The following is a 16,981-nucleotide window of genomic DNA, read 5'->3' as shown; positions in this document are numbered from 1 at the left end:
CTGCGTAGCCTCATCCCAGGCCCCTGTACTCCTGATGGGGCAATACTGGATTGGTTGATGGATTGCCTGCTATTATTTTAATTGCTCACCATCCACTCACTCGATATAGTGCTGCTTGGGTGACTGCCCTCTTCCTTCATTCTTTCCTTCCGTCCTCTTCTGTCTTTTTTCCTTCATTCTTTCTTCTTCCTTATGCCTACAGGTGACTCTACACTCTCTCTTCTGTCTTTTTTTTCCTTCATTCTTTCATCTTCCTTCTGCCTGTGGATGACTCTACACTGAGTAACAAGCAGAATGGTTTCTGGTACACCAGGAAACCATTTAATGTGTTGTGTGGTAACCATATAACCAGATTGTGGCACCTGGTGACTTAGTGGGTAATTAAGGCACTCCAATTGGATTGAGCCTCTGCAGATTTATATCCAAGAGGTGGTTGAGGTTTATTGCTCATGTAATGCCACTCAGGGATGAGTGAGGCTGGTCACTCTCATCTTAAATGTCAGGACCAAACTGACTAGCCCTGGGCTGTTACGCTCCTCATAGGTCAACACAGGAGTAGATGATGATCTGTCTGTCTATCTGTCTATAGCCCGATACCCTAATCCCGCAAAGGGTGGCTGCAGACAAAACGCCTCCAAGTTGCTCTGTCACCCACCATTTGACTACCCTCCCCCCAACTCACTCCCCCTCCCTCATATAGGCTACCTCTGAGCTCCATCCCTCCACCTCATCCTCGGTCTCCCCCTCTCTCTCCCTCCCTCCACTTCACCTACATTCACCCTCTTAGTTAGTCTTTCATTCTCCATACTCTCCACATGTCCAAACCACCGTAGTGTATTTCTCCTAATTCTCTCAATCACATCCACATCCACCCCACAACGTTCTTTCATTTCTTCATTCATCAACCTGTCCCTCCATGTCACTCCACATGCTCCTCTCAAGTAACTCATTTCCACTGCTCTCACTCTTGACTTGTTCCCCTCTAGCAAGGTCCATGCCTCGCTTCCATATGTCAGGGTAGGGATCACAATACTGTACTATCATGCAGTGACTTCTTAACTTCCATACTCATCTCCCTGTTTCTCATCACTGCTTTCAGTGAACCAACAACCTTCCTTCCCTGCCTTACCCTTTCAAGTACTTCATCCCCAAAACTTCCATCTTTACTCATCACTCTACCCAAGTACTTGAATGCACTTACATTCTCCATATCCTCACCATCCAACCTCACTTTGCATTCTGTGACTTCATTCCCCTCAACCACCATAACTTTACTCTTGTTTACATTAACTTTCAGATTCCTCTTCTTACACACTGTCCCAAATTCATTCACCCAACCTTGCAACTCTCATTCATCTTCACTCAACAATACTGTATCATCAGCAAACAGCAACACCGGAATCTTACATGCCTCACCCTCAATCATCAGAGCCACCCCCACATCCACTGCCCGACCTTGCACCCCCATTACAACCCCATCCATGAATATATTAAACAGCCATGGAGACATCACACATCCCTGTTTCAGTTCCACATTTAGATTAAAGAACTCACTCAGTTCACTATCCACCCACACAGTAACCCTGGCTCCCTCATACATACTCTTCACAGCACTCAACAATTTCCCATCCACTCTTTATATTCTTAAAACCTTCCACATACCTTGCCTGTCTACTCTGTCATATAATGATGATGATGATGATGATGATTATTATTATTATTATTTGGTGATAGGTGGTGGTGACCATCAGCCACTCTTATTATTTGGTGATAAGTGGTGGTGACCATCAGCCACTCACTTGATGTAGTGCTGCCTGCCTCTTCCTTCACCTTTATCATTCTTTTTCTGTGTCTACCCTCCTCTTTTCCTATTTCTCCGATCTTTTCTGTTGCTTCTTATTACTCCTCCTACCTTTTTCAGATAGCTTTACACTGAGTGACAAGCCAAATGGTTTCCTGAAAGCCAGGAAATCATTTACATTGCTGGATGGTAACCATATAACCAATGTACAGTATCAACAAGTGGGTTATTATTGCTGTTAAACTCCCTCATTACAGGCCTCTATCTCTTGTGCTCCACAGGAGAGGATGCTTGTACTGGACCAACTTGTATTATTATTACATTGTTTTTATTATTATTATTATTATTATTGTTATTGTGTATTAGTATTATTATTGTTATTGTGTATTAGTATTATTGTTGTTATTGTGTATTAGTAGTATTATTGTTATTATTATTATTGTTGTTGTTATTGTGTTTTATTATTATTTTTATTATTATTATTATTATTATTATTATTATTGTGTATAAGTATTATTATTATTTTTATTATTATTATTATTATTATTGCTGTTATTATTATTGTTGTTGTTGTTTAACTTCCATATTACAGCTTTGTTTTTATTTTCTTCCATAGGAGAGGACACTAGTGCTGGACCAGCCTGTGAAAATCGGTAGGTCGGTGGCGCGCGCCCGACCCGCCACCAACAATGCCATCTTTGACTGTAAGGTGCTCTCTCGCAACCACGCCCTCCTCTGGTACGAGAATGGCAAGGTAAATCTCCACCCTATGCTCTTTTCAGTTTAATTTGGTCTAAAACTGCCGTCTCTCCACCTTGAGTGTTGAACTATAACAAGAAATTAATGCAAGAACATATCCCCAGTCACAGAATGGTTCTGCCACAGCCATGTCCTCCTCTGGTGTAAAAAGGGCATGGTCAGCATCCAGATTAGCCATTGATTTCTTAAGTTTAGATATAGTAAGCCTGTTTTCATCTGATGTTGCTGGGTTACCCCAACAACAATGCCACCTTCAACTGGAGGATGCTTCCTTGCAACCATGCCATCCTCTGATACAAGAATGGGAAGGTCTTTATCCAGATGAGCTCCCAGTGTAAAATACAGCACACCCTCGTTTCAGGATGACAATGTGTTTGAAAAAAGTCATTGCATATCTTTATAATGTATCGGCAGTTATAATGGCTTCAGTGGGGATACAGTACATTTTTGGCCAAGGGTCACCCATCCAACAAAGTCTAAAAAACAAATTTGCAACTCACTCAAAATGGTTGTTTCACTCACTGAACTACACTTGTTGCTTACCACAAAAAATTAGTCTAAAAACAAGTTTCCAGCTCAACTAAACTGGTACCGTAGTTATTTCACTTCACTGCATGTTACTTGCTGCTTAAACTCCAGCACCACAGTACTGTTCCATCACTGATGCTAACCCACTTGATAGTGATGAGTGGAAATGTCATCTTGAAACATACGATTGTAGACTTGTGTAAGGGCGATTGTATAGGCAGAAGTAGCAATCGTATATCGACCAATGAGGCTTCGTATTGGATCGTAATCATCGTCTAAGTGAAAATTCTATTCCGTGTGGAAAAACGGTCCCACCTTTTTCATCGTCATGTAAGCAGTTCAACGCATAGTGGTTCATTGTATAACGAGGGTCTGCTGTATGGTTATAATCGGCCGGTTTTCACCAGATGGAACTGGGCTACTCCTAAAACACTGCCATCTTTGACTGGATGGTGCTGTCTCACAACCATGCCCCCCTCTGGTACAAGGTTTGTACTCAAACAAGCTATCTTTTGACTTGTTAATTGTAATACTGGTAAGTCTTTATTGCATACTGGCTATTTTCTTATTCGTCTCCATTGCGAACCTCATTAGCCAGGGTACATCTTTTACCTTACCCTCCTGTGGTACAAGAATAGCAAGGGAAGTACTGTGCCGTATCACAAACTTGCTATTAATTGCTTGTTGTAGCTTAGATCTTGATTTCAGGAAGAACAAGAGACATGGAAGAGAAGTTTTTACATTATCTTTTCTGTGTCTCACAGGAACAAAATATAGCTTATGATAATATTCCCTTTATAATTAATATATTTTTCTTCAAAAAGACATCAGAACATTTTAGTCTGTTCTTGACATAACTGCAAAAAACGAATCTGACTTGCAGTAGGAAATCAGTTATAAATGTGCTTGATATACCCATCTCATAATTTATACTATGTAGTATGTGTAAGTAGAAGAATTATGTTCATGTACTGTACTAAAATTGTGCTGATTTTATGGATACAACAGGTGCAGGTGCAAGTTTGCATCTCAGTGAATATTTTCAATAGCTGTATATGAAAGTGTGAACGCTTATGCTTGTCAGGTGGCATCAGGATACAGAGGTCATGAATGAGTGTGTGACCCATTTAAATGAGCAGACTTTTAGTAGTTCTCCCTCCCAGGGAATATCTTGCCTTATGGACCCTACCTCATCCCATCCTTTGTTAGGTAAAAGGGGTTGGGAAGATTATAATGCTCAGGATGTTGTAATTTTTAGGAGAGAATTGCCTTCATGCAGTGGCTCTGATATAACCAGGTAACAGTTACCCGGTTATGTAAATGTCCCTCATTTCTCTCCATGTCCCCCAAAAGGAGGATGGTGGACTGCAGGAGAAGGGCAGCTACAATCTGCAGTCTACTGGGTTCACATCCCAGTGAATCTAGAGTATCAACAGAATTTTGTTTTTTTCAGTAGAGCAGTTATAGTGGACTTTCTGACCACTACTTGGTGGTGGCTAGAATTAAAATTCAAGTAAGATGGAGGAATAGAAGAAGGAAAAGACGAGAGAAAGGAGTAGTTGCAAGGAGAGTGGAAAGGTTACAAGAGGATGAGAAAAAGGCAGAGTATAAGACAGAAGTGGAGGAACGATTGGGCAAATATGAATTGGAGCAGATGGGAGATGTGGATGGTGTCTGTAGGATATTTACAGAAGAAATATATGCAGCATGTGATATGGTGTGTGGAAGGAAGAGAAGACGGAGGGGGTTGCAAGGAACAGCGTGGTGGACTGAAGAGGTGAGACAGGCTGTGGCACAAAAGAAGAAAGCATACAATGAATGGATGAGAAATAGGGGCGTGAAAGAAGTTGAGAGGCGGAACAGAGAGTTATATGTAGAAAGAAAGAGAGAGGTGAAAAGATTAGTAAGAGAGAGTAAGAGGAGAGTGGATGAGGAATTTGGAAGGAATTTGAGTGTAAAGTGGAGGAACTGTAAGAAAATGTTCTGGAAAGAGGTGAAAAGAGTAAGACAGGGTGGAAGTGAAGTTAGCAAGGGAGTGAAAGATAAAAATGGTAGATTACTAGTGGAGAAGGGAGAAAAAGTGAGCAGATGGAGAGAACACTTTAAGGAATTGTTGAACATAGAGGATGGAAGTAATGCGAGTATAAGTGGCTGGGGAATGGCTGGGAGAAGGAGAGAGGTGAGAAGACAGGAAGAAATCAGTAGGATAGAAGTTGTGGAAGCAATGAAGAAAGTTAAATTGGGGAAAGCCCCAGGTATTGATGGAGTGTGTGGTGAAATGCTGAACCATGGGAGAGAGATAGTAGTAGAATGGATGTGGAAGATGTGTAGATTGGCCTGGGAGAAAGGTAGAGTCCCAGAGGATTGGAAGTCAGGTATAATTATTCCCTTGTACAAAGGAAAATGGGAAAAAGAAGTGTGTGGTAATCATAGGGGCATCTGTCTTCTTAGTATAATAGGAAAAGTGTATGGTAGGATACTTATTGACAGAGTTAGAGAAAGAACAGAGAAATTAGTTGGAGAAGAACAGGGAGGCTTTAGGAAGGGAAGAGCTTGTGTAGATCAGATATTCATTCTTAGATCTTTAGTGGAAAAGTTTCTAGAGAAGGGAAAGAAGTTGTATGCGGCTTTCATGGATTTGGAGAAAGCATATGACAGGGTGGATAGACAAGGATTGTGGAAAGTGTTAAGAATATATGGAGTAGATGGGAAGTTGTTGAATGCTGTGAAGAGTATGTACGATGATGCAAAGGCTGCAGTGCGTGTGGATGGTGAACTAAGTGAATTTTTCTCTTTGAAGGTTGGGTTGAAACAGGGATGTGTCATGTCTCCATGGTTGTTCAATCTGTACATGGATGGGGTAATAAAAGAGGTACAAGGTAGGGTAGTGGATGTTGGAGTGGCCCTGGTGAGAGAGGATAGTGTTTGGAAACTCCCTGTACTGTTGTTTGCAGATGATACTGTGTTGTTGAGTGAAGACGAAGGGGAGCTGCAAGGCTTGGTGGATGAGTTTGAGAGAGTGTGTAAGAAACGGAATCTAAAGGTGAATGTAGCGAAGAGTAAAGTGATGGTCTTTGAGAGAGGTGAAGTTAGTGAATGGACAGCGAGGTTGGATGGTGAGGAATTGGAAAATGTGAGTACGTTTAAGTACTTGGGTAGTGTGATGAGTAAGGATGGAGGTTTGGAGGGTGAAGTGCTTGAAAGGGTACAGCAGGGAAGAAAGGTTGCTGGTTCTTTGAAAGCAGTGATAAGAAACAGGGAAGTGAGCATGAAAGTGAAAAAGTTACTACATGACAGTATTGTGATACCAACTCTAACGTATGGAAGTGAAGCTTGGACGTTGTTGGAAGGACACAAGTCAAGAGTGAGAGCAGTGGAAATGAGTTATTTAAGAGGAGCCTGTGGAGTCACATGGAGAGACAGGCTGACGAATGAGGATATAAAGGAGCGTTGTGGTGTGGATGTGGATGTGATAGGAAGCGTTATGAGGAACACACTGAGGTGGTTTGGCCGTGTGGAGAGGATGGAGGGTGAAAGACTGACGAAGAGAGTGTATGTGAGTGAGGTGGAGGGGGGAAGAGGGAGGGGGAGGCCAAGGATGAGATGGAGGGATGGGGTGGAGAGGTATATGAGAGAGGGGGGTGTGAGTTGGGAGCAGGGCAGTGAAATGGCGGGGGACAGGGCGACTTGGAGGCGATTTGTTTGTGGCCACCCCAAACGGGATTGTGGCATCTGGCAATAGATAGATAGATAGATAGATAGTTATAGTAGTGTGACAACACACTGTAGTAAGTCCTCATTTCACCCCTTCACTATAACACTGTCTCATATTCTTTCTTCTGCCAGATAATAATATTCACCTTAGAGGTTGTTGTTGTTGTTGGTCACCCTGAGTCTGTTTGGCCAAACAGACCCAACAACAACTCAGCAAGCAACCACCCCTGCTGGGCCAGATACAGCAAGTTCTTAGAATATGTTGCCAAGGACTTGCTTATATGTTGCTTATGTTGCCAAATACTATAGTATTTTCAGGACTTCTGGTTATGGCAGATTGGCCTTTCATGTCGCAGTGAAATTTTAAGTGACAGTTTTTCTGTTACTGTATTTACCGTGGAGTTAAGAGAAAAAAAGTATTAGCATCCAAAAAGGCAACAGACCATATAACAAGAACTTGCTGTATTTGTTTGTCTAGGAAGAGCATTGAGTCATGAAGGGGTAATTGAAGGTAATAAAAGCATCTGTTTAATAATCCTTTCTTAAGCTGATGTAACCCTTCATTGGGGTGATGTGTTTATTCACCTATTCTTGCTACCTTTTCCCCCGTAAGTATAGCCCCTAACAATATCTCCAACTCCACAGTTCTACCTGCAAGACACCAAGAGCAGCAATGGCACATTTGTTAACAACCAGCGGCTCAGCAAGGGGTCAGAGGAGTCGGCACCGCGGGAGGTGTGCTCGGGCGACATTGTGCAGTTTGGGGTTGATGTCATGGAAAACTCAAGGAAGGGTATGAATGACCTCTGTCTTGACATTGGCTTGAATTGTGGTACATTTGCAAGTTATGAGGAATTTCATTCTTTGTATTTTGAAGCTTAGAGTGAAGAAAAAAACAAAAAAAAAGTAACCATTATGCACTTTCGGGGTGACATCTTGGAGAACTCCAGAAAGGGTATGGATTGGCTGTTTGTTGTTTTTGGATGGATTTCTGGGATATAGCAAAGTCTTGATAAGTCAGCATTCAGTAAATTGTATTACATACACTTGTATATGGGCCAATAATGTTGTAATATTGTGACATCATTTGGAAGCAGCCAGGGGAGAAGTGTTTTGATCAGTCAGAATTTTGATAAGTTGATGTTGTGGGGGAATGCCGGGAAGGGTACAGATGGGCTGATTCTTATTTTGGGGTAAACTTGTGGGACTTAAAGTTTTTCGACAACCATGTCTATGGAATGTTCAGTAGCCATGTCCATGGACGTAATATGTCTCCAGTAAAGAGATCCACCTAGTTGTTTGTTTATAAACAGTGCTTTCACATTGCTTGAAACTTGAAGACTGTCATTAAATGCTGAACTGGGGTGATGGGGGATGGGAGGAGTTACCTCTTCATGTCCTTTCAAAATTAACAAACTGAGGTATTTGCAAGATAACATTATAAAATATTGACCACCATAAATTTGATTATGAATCTTGGCTGTTGGTTAAAGATGATTTTATAGTTTTACCATTTTGGATGTGACTGATAATAAAGAAGCTCTATGATTAAAATTGATAGTTAACATGTATAATTAAGATTTGTGACTGACATGCATGATTTTGCAGTGACCCATGGCTGCATCGTTGCCACCCTCAAACTCTACATGCCGGATGGCCAAGAAGCGAAAGCCAGGTAGGGAAGCCCCTCATGGTCTCGTTTTATAGTGCATTGTACAGTATTTGTTCCGGGGCACCTCATACTTCGTATGATACATGGGAAGGGAGATTGTATAGTTGCAGACAATAATATTGCTCCACCTTTTAGCCAAGTAATAATGAAACTCATAATTAATATTCTGAAAATTGTGTTAAGCTCTGAAGATTAGATCACTGGGTTTTGAAAGGTATTGCTTTCTGTCTTGTTGTGTATCAGTATGAAGTGGAGCAATATTCTTATATGCAACTGCACCAGGCATCGTTTCTCCTATATCCACTAGAACAGTGGTTCTTAGCCTTTTTTGAGTCACAGACCCCTTCAAGAATCTGGTGAACGCTATGAACCCCTTCCCTACAAAAATGCACATAAGCACAAACACAGCATTTTGCATGCAATGAATATACATTATTTTATTGAAAACTACCTCATGCAGTGTATCACAAAGTATAAAACAGTCTTTACAAAGAATTATGTTTCTCACTCTTTTTTCTGCAAAAACTAATGGCCACTCGAAAAAATGAAATACATCCAACTTAAGCAAATTAAACAAAACAAAGCTTTAAGTCTGCTCAAAAAGCAAATTAAACAAAACAAAACTTTAAGTCTGCTCAAAAGTTCATTTCAGTGGGAGAGTTGTTGCTGTTTGGCTTGAATAAGATGAAATTGTGGAGTGGTCTTTGACAAGGCAACACTCATGTCATCGCTGACATCCTGTTGATTTTGACTTTTCATTTTGATAGAAACAAACGCTGAAATCCCTGACTCACAAAGGTATGTAGTTGCAAACGGAATCAGAGCACCCATAGCTCGCTTTGCCAGATGAGGGTAGGCATGTGTCAATGAACACCAGAATTTTTCAAGACTTCGAGAGTGTTTGTTTGTTTGTTTGTTTTTTTAAGTTAATGTTGCCAAACGGCATCACGCAATCTCGCTAAATTGTTCTCAGTTATTCTGACCTTCACGGACCCCCTGTATCCCATCCATGGACCCCAGGTTAAGAACCCCTGCACTTGAAAATTTCAAGGATTGTTCTTTGGATTTCCGTATCCCTTTGTGATTTTAGCTTTGAAAAGTTGGATTAGGATGAGGAGATTGACAGGTTAAGGATAGGGGATGCTTTCACATGGGATCACTGATATAGCAAGGTGGTTCCACTGCCAGGTTATGCAAATGGTCCTCACCACCCTTCCTATTCCCTGTAAAGAGGATGATGCAAGAGAAGAATATGGTAACTTCATCTTGCAGTACTCCAGTTTCTTCTTCTTGTGGGTATAAAGGGCCTTGGTTAAAAGATGACTCAGTGCCCTTTCTCAGCCAGTGGTGGTTGGTACTGTTTCATAGCTTGGGAAGTTGCTCCAGTGACCACAGGAATTCACACATGTGCCACACAGTCTGTTGGCTAATAGTAGGATCTCCAAGAGGTCCACCAGTTTCACGTACAGCAAAGACAACAGCAGATTGTAATGGTAAACTTTTGTTTTTTTACAACACCACATGGTGTTAGGATAATATCTGTGCTTATGCAGTAAAAGACAGGCCTTGTGATTGGAGGCATGTGTCTGAGATATGGCTGTTTGAGATCTGATTAACACAATGTGAAATCTGACTGTCTGTGTTTTGTTTTTGTTAGCTGCTTAGATGGTAGTTCGCCTCCTCCTTCTTGTTTCGTATTCTGCTGTTTTTTTAATTTTTCTCATTTCAAGTACAGTAAGTCCTTGTTATGTGTTGTCTCTTTTATGTCCTTTCTTAAAATTAAATTTTCAGCAAGTTAAACAAAAATTGCTTATTAACAAGTTCCATTGTTACTTATAAAACATTTAGCATTTCCTCCAATTCAGCACTGGTTGTATGAGAAAATCTATATTTTGGAACACATCCATTACATACAGTATATTGAGGACTTAACATACAGCTCTGTACAGGTTTCATTCACACAGGACTTATCTTGGAAAGATCATATTGCATCTCTTGTAAAATCTGTTCCAAGAGATTGGGTGTGCTAAGCCGACTCTGTGTCTTCTTTACTCCTGCACAGTTGCCGACTTTATACACAGGTTTTATTCGCCCCTGTTTAGAGTACAACTTTCATGTGTGGGGAGGCTCCCCACATACAGCTCTTCTCAATAGGGTGGAGTCAAATTATATTTGTCTCATCAACTCTCATCCTCTTACTGGCTCCTTTCAACCTTTGTCTCTTCGTTGCACTGTTGCCTCTTTATCTTTTTTATCACTACTTCAATGGTCACTGCTCCTCTGAACTGTCTGTTTGCATCCCTCCACCTCTACGACAGGCGCGTAGCACCCATCTAGCAACAGACTATCATCCCTTTGCTGTCGAACTCTCTAATGCAAGAGTTAACCGTTACTCTCAGTCCTTCATTTATGCAACAGGTCAACTCTGGAACTGTCTCCCTCTGTCTGTATTTCCTACTTCCTATGATCTCCAGTCTTTCAAACGCAGTGTGTCCAGGTATCTCGAAATTAATGGATCTTGAATTTGGCTCTCTTTTGTGTTGTTTTTGTTTCCTTCTTGGAAGGAATGTTAATGCAGGCTCAGCCTTTGGTTCCTTCTTCCTCGCATTAAAAAAAAAAAAAAAAAAAGTGGTCTCTTTTTATTGTAGTTCAATTTATGGGAAACTAAACTTTGCATGATTTCCAAAAATTGCATGTAAAATTGCCTTTTTGTGTTTCTTTAGACTTTTCTTTGTATTTCTCTAGATAACTTTTAAAATTCAGGGTTGTTTTCTAGCTTTTTTTTCTCCCCCTCCTCCCTCCCCCATAAAGTGCTACAGACCTCTTGAGAAGGCCATGCTGCAAGTGCTACAGGGCTCTTAAGAGCCAGCATAATAAATTTCTGAACCCAGTTTGATGTACTCTCTCATTTTGTAACGCAAAAAAAGAGATTGGAGCAAATGAATGTTTTGATGTGTTTTTGTTCCTGGAGGGGGGGAGGTCATAAAATCACAAAGGAGCACTTGTTATCCTCACCATTATTCCATATGGTGAGGCTGTAGGAATCACCCTGTCCGTCCGTCTGTCTGTCTGTCTTTCCGTCCAGGCCCATATCTCGGAAACTACCAAGTGGATTGGCTTCATATCACACAGAAAGATAGAGAATGTGTCGTAGTTGATGCCCGTATATGCAGAATTGCCATATTGTTACAAGCTATGACCATTTAATGAAAAATCTGTCTCAGTAAGTTGGTTGTGTCTAGTGGAGATTTCAGTCCGACCTGCACAGTTTATCTGAAGATGAAACTTGGGGGACCAGTTCCCAAGAGTTTATTATTATTAATGTTACAGACATACCTCAACTTACGGGCATTCAAGATCTGAATATTTCAAAGATGTGAACAAGAATAAAATAACGAACATTTCACAGGCACAAATGTAACCATGAAAAACTAATTTACCTTGTAGCAGCCTGTTGTGACCACTTTTGAATGTGGCAGGTGACAGTAATTGCGAGGTGGGTTGCTGGGTGGCAGTGTGGGTGCTTGGGAGCTAACCTGCCATCTTTTGTTTTTGTTTTGTTCACGTGGAGGAGAGAGGATTGCTGCTTATTGTGCTTTTAGTACTTTCACTCCATTTAATATGACTGATAAATGCAAGCATGTTGATAGTGGTGCTTCTGGCTCATCCAGGAAGTGATGTGCCATCTGTATGGAACAAAAACTTGAAATAATAAAGCATGTTGAATGAGGTGAAAGAATTAGTGCAGTGGTGGATTCATTTGGGTAGAACAGATCAACTGTGGGGATAATTGTTAAGGATAAGGAGCATATTCTTAAGCATGTGGAGGGTGCAGTGTTCTTGAAGTCCACCAGCATTGCCATAAAACGTGGGCTTATTATGGAGGAGATGGAGAAACTTCCGAGTGTGTGGATAGACAACCAGATTAACCAGCACATCCTATCAGCACGGTGCTAATACAGGAGAAGGCCACTAAGCTGTTCCAAGACCTAAAGAAGAAATCCTGAGGAAAAGGATGTAGAGTTTAATGCAAGTCTTGGATGGTTTTACCGCAATAAATCATGGGCTAACCTCCATAACGTGAAGGTAAACGGTGAGGCATGTAGTGCGGATGCGGTTGCAGCGAAGGAGTTCCTGTCTACTTTGGCAGAGATCATCTAGGAGGGTGGCTGATCTCAAAGCAGGTGTTCAATGTTGATGAGACAGGTTTATTTTGGAAAAGAATGCCCGACAGGAAGAGAAGAGTATGCCAGGATTTAAGGGCTCTAAGGACAGGCTAACTCTCCTGCTGGGTAGCAATGCCTTAGGTGTATCACTTAGCCAATCCCCATGCCCTGAAGAACATCCCTAAGGCATCCCTTCCAGTGATATAGATGGTGACCACCAAGGCCCTTTTTGAGGACTGGTTCTTCAACCATTTTGTGCCACAAGTGGAGAAATACTGCAAGGAGGAGAACATTCCCTTCAAAATTCTCCTTGTATTTGATAATGCCCCTGGACACCCTCCCAACCTTAATGATTATCATCCCAACATTAAGGCTGTGTACCTGTCACCAAACACAGCCTCATTCCTCCAACCCATGGATCAGGGAATTATTGCGACTTTCAAGAGGTATAACCTCCACCATACATTGAGACAGGCAGTAGCAGCAACTGAAGCTGAGGAAGGCAGGACTTTGGGTGATTTTTGGAAGGATTATAACATCTATAAAGCCATCCAAGACGTCACTGTTCCCTGGCGTGAGGTGAAACAGACTACCATGAATGGTGTGTGGAAGTACTTTTGCCCACCAGTTTATGCAGGACTTCAGAGGCTGCACGGACCCTGATGTTGTTGCTGACATGGTGGCACTGAGTAAGGAACTAAGTATGATGTGGAGGAAGAGGACTTTGATGAGTTATTGGAGGCTTATAAGGAGGAACTGACGAATGAGGAGTTAATAGAGTTAGACTTACAGCAGAAGGAGGATGAGGCTGAGCCAGAAGTTCAGACTAGGAAAATGGCTATCAAGGGGTTAACAGGTGCCTTTGGAATGATTGAGAAAGGGCATGCTTCCTTTGAAGAACAGGATCCGAATGCTGACCGGTTTGGCAGAGTCTATGCTGCGGTGCATGATGCCCTGGCCTGTTATCTTCTCATTGACGAGAAAAAGAAGAACACTTCCCAGTCGTCAATCACAAGGTTTTTCTTGAGGGTGAAAACGAAATTAGATGAACCACAGCATTCAACGTCCTATACTGTGCCTTCTACCTCCTTTGCTGAGCCTTCAGCCACATCCGCTCACCCTGCTTCCCCCGAAAATCCAGACTGGCCCACTGCTCTCTCCTCACCCACATCTTCCAACTAACTCCACTCCTCCACCTGCCTCCTCTCACTTCCTGCAAGTCCTGCTATGCCTGCCCTCAGGTGAGCTACAGTAATGTTTTTAAAATAACTCTGTTTTCGCTTATGTCTGATTTATGTTTACAACTGACAAAACAAAATGAAATGCTTGCCTCATCCATGTCTTCGCAAATGGCAAACATTCCACTATCTGTCATCAGTTGTAAATAGGCATCGGACAATAGCAGGAACAGAGTTGTGTCTTATACTGTATGTTTCACGTGTGTATTTCTTGTGTTAATTTATGCATTTATATTTCATAATACAATATAAATTGCCTAAGAACATTTAAAACCCTGCCAACAAATCAGTGAGCAGTACAGTGTTTTTTATGATGTACGTGTAGTACTGTAAGGGATTTTCATTTTGTGAACAAAATCAACATGCAAACGGCCTCTTGGAACCAATTATGTTCGTAAGTTGAGGTACGCCTGTATCTTAACCATTAGTGTACGAGTCCTAGTTTATGCCCTTATATATGATACTGTATTTCCATACTTATAAGTGCATATCTATATATTCATTACCTTATGGTGGGGATACATCTTTGATAAAGGCCTGTTAGATTAATGAGAAGCATATCAGAGGGGGAAGGATGTTTGAGCATCTGAGGTGTATTAGCATAATTTTTTTTTTAGCTTCCTCAGTCTCAGAAGTATCCTATGTTTATTAAAAGAAAAAAAAAGAAAGAAAAAAAAAAACATTTTACACAGTCTTAACAAACCTGACGCATACAGTAAGTAGGGTTAGGTAGGACAGAAAAGTTAGAAAATGTGAAAGAACAACAACAGTGAGTCATAGCACTCATTATGTAATTACAGACATTACACCTGTTAGCTCAGTTAATGACCTGTAGCATTAATTAGCCATTAGCATTGTTACAGAAGCCATTGATTGGGTGTTAGGTCTCTGCACAAAACAGTGGTGCAACAGAAGGCCAGTTATCCACATGGTGATGAATCTAGGTTACACTTTCTGTCATGGTGCTGGAGAGGGACTCCTTCATGAAGTGACACAAATATGACTGGGTGATGGAGTTGCGTGGTTATACAAATGTTCCTCAGTCTCCTCTGTATCCCGTAAAAACAAGATGGTGGACTGTAGAAGAAGGGCAACATTGGCCTGCAGTCCACCATATTCATGCTTTAGATGAGCCTGAGGTTGCAACTGCTACTTCTGCTACTACTACTATCTGTTAGTTACCCATGAGTCCAAGGTTGCAGTTTTCATTTTATTCATCCAAGCTTCTGATTTTATTCTGTTTAAGATAGTTGTTTTGAACTGATGAGGTTAAATGAAAACTTAATAAACCCCTTACATTATGCAGCTCAGAGGTTAGTAACCAGGTGGTCTCACCTTTACCCCACACTCTTTTACGTATTTTATTTTTGTTACCTCCAGACACTTTTGTTATGCCATTCAGAGGTTTGTAGCTGGTCATTCTCACCTTTACCCCTCACTCTGGTGACGTGTTGTATTCTTGTTACCTCCAGATACTTTTATTCCACTTCAGATGGACCTCTTATTGTAAAGATGTATATGAAGACCATGTCAGACCAGTAATACTGAAAAAATGTCCTAAGCTTCATAAAGTTGTGGGAAGATAACAAATGTAAACTGTGTCATTGGACTGAAAGGCTCAAATGTCAAGGTGGATAATTTAGCCCTTAGCCATTGTACTCTTGATAGGACAGTAAAGGATTGGGTGATATGTAATGGATGTTATATTGTTCATTCCAGTGCACTCACTTTCTCTATATTTATATGCCGTGGTAAATTGTGTTTTGATGGTGATAATGTATAGTTCTAATTTTGTTTTTCTTCACCAGTCTGTGGAAAACATAGGGTGATGAAGAAATAAATTGTTTAATGGTGTTATTGGTGATGAAGATTGATGCTAATTTTCAACATTCTTTCACCAGCCCATCAACAGCAGTGGGCGGAGCAGTGTCGAGTGTGACTGCACAGGAGCTCTACCAACTGCGCACCTACCTGCAGGAGGCCCAGCACAGGGAACAGCAAATTGAAACCAAGCTGGCCACCTTGCAACGTTTGGTGTCCTCTACGCAGGTCAGTTAACTCACTGGGGCCAATGATATATCCTATTACACGTATTTCATTTCTGCTCTGCCCAGATAATTTATGCAGCTCAGAATAGAATTTTGTTGGAGAGGTTACCTATAACCATAATTTATCCCCTCAGAATGTGATGTCTTCACTAACTTGAATAAAACTGTCTTAAGGTAGGTAGAATAAAATGCAAAAATATGACATCAGGCTGAAGTCACTAAAACAAGACAGTGAGGGCAATGATAAGGAGTAGGGAAGTGAGCATGGATGTAAAGAAAATCTTGCACGACAGCCTTGCGATCCCCATTTTACATATGGATATGAAGCATGGACTCTGTTTGAAGGACACAAGCCAAGAGTGAGAGGAGTGGAAGTAAATTATTTGAGAGGAGCATGTGGAGTTAGGTGGAGAGAATCTATTGGAAGGACATAAGTCAGGAGCAGACATGGGGGAATAGTAATGTGTAATAGTAATAGTAATAGACTATTACAAGGTTTTCAAAGTAAAAGTAATTGATCACAAGTTCCTGGCTGTAATAGTAATTGTAATAGTAATAGAAGGCAAAGTAATAGATAATTGTTATTACTTTCCCATTACAGACACTTCTTTAATACCGTTTACCATAATCAGTAAAAACAGCCTTTTCACCTTGGTTACCTGTTGGCTGCTCTCCACGCTGCAGGTACATCACAGGAGACCGTGCAGAATGGAGAGTGGTCAACGGGCCATCAGGTGATCTAGACACACTTGTGCATTCAGTGGAACAGCCTCCCAACGATAATGAAAATAAAAACCATTTTCAAATTAATTAATACCATTATCACAAATAATATATTAATAGTAATGGTAATACTAATAGATGACCAAGTAATAGTAATAGTAATAGATGATCAATAATTATAATAGTAATATAATAGAGAGTAACTGAAATTAATAGTAAAAGTAATAGAAACCCAGTAATAGACCCCATGTCTGGTCAGGAGTGAGAAGAGTGGAAATTAATTATTTGAGAGGAGTATGTGGAGTTGGGTGGAGATGTTCTGGTGCAGCTGT

At 41.0% G+C, this 16,981-nt stretch overlaps 1 protein-coding gene across 1 annotated transcript in view; it reads left to right on the top strand.

The window, feature by feature from the left end:
- The window catches only part of Slmap (Sarcolemma associated protein), a 203,938-nt gene that overhangs the window by 91,483 nt on the left and 95,474 nt on the right, over positions 1–16,981 (top strand). The window contains exons 2-5 of the mRNA XM_080268629.1: positions 2,418–2,555; positions 7,448–7,595; positions 8,411–8,477; positions 15,780–15,927. Coding sequence (XP_080124755.1) covers positions 2,418–2,555; positions 7,448–7,595; positions 8,411–8,477; positions 15,780–15,927 — 501 coding nt within the window. The remainder of the gene's footprint in view (positions 1–2,417; positions 2,556–7,447; positions 7,596–8,410; positions 8,478–15,779; positions 15,928–16,981) is intronic.

Source organism: Coenobita brevimanus, chromosome 28 (genome assembly GCF_032717465.1).
Source record: "Coenobita brevimanus isolate Jiangsu-jjx chromosome 28, ASM3271746v2, whole genome shotgun sequence".
Lineage (NCBI taxonomy): Eukaryota > Metazoa > Arthropoda > Malacostraca > Decapoda > Coenobitidae > Coenobita > Coenobita brevimanus.
Note: the sequence above shows the minus strand (reverse complement) of the source record. Positions and strands in the feature narration are given on the sequence as shown.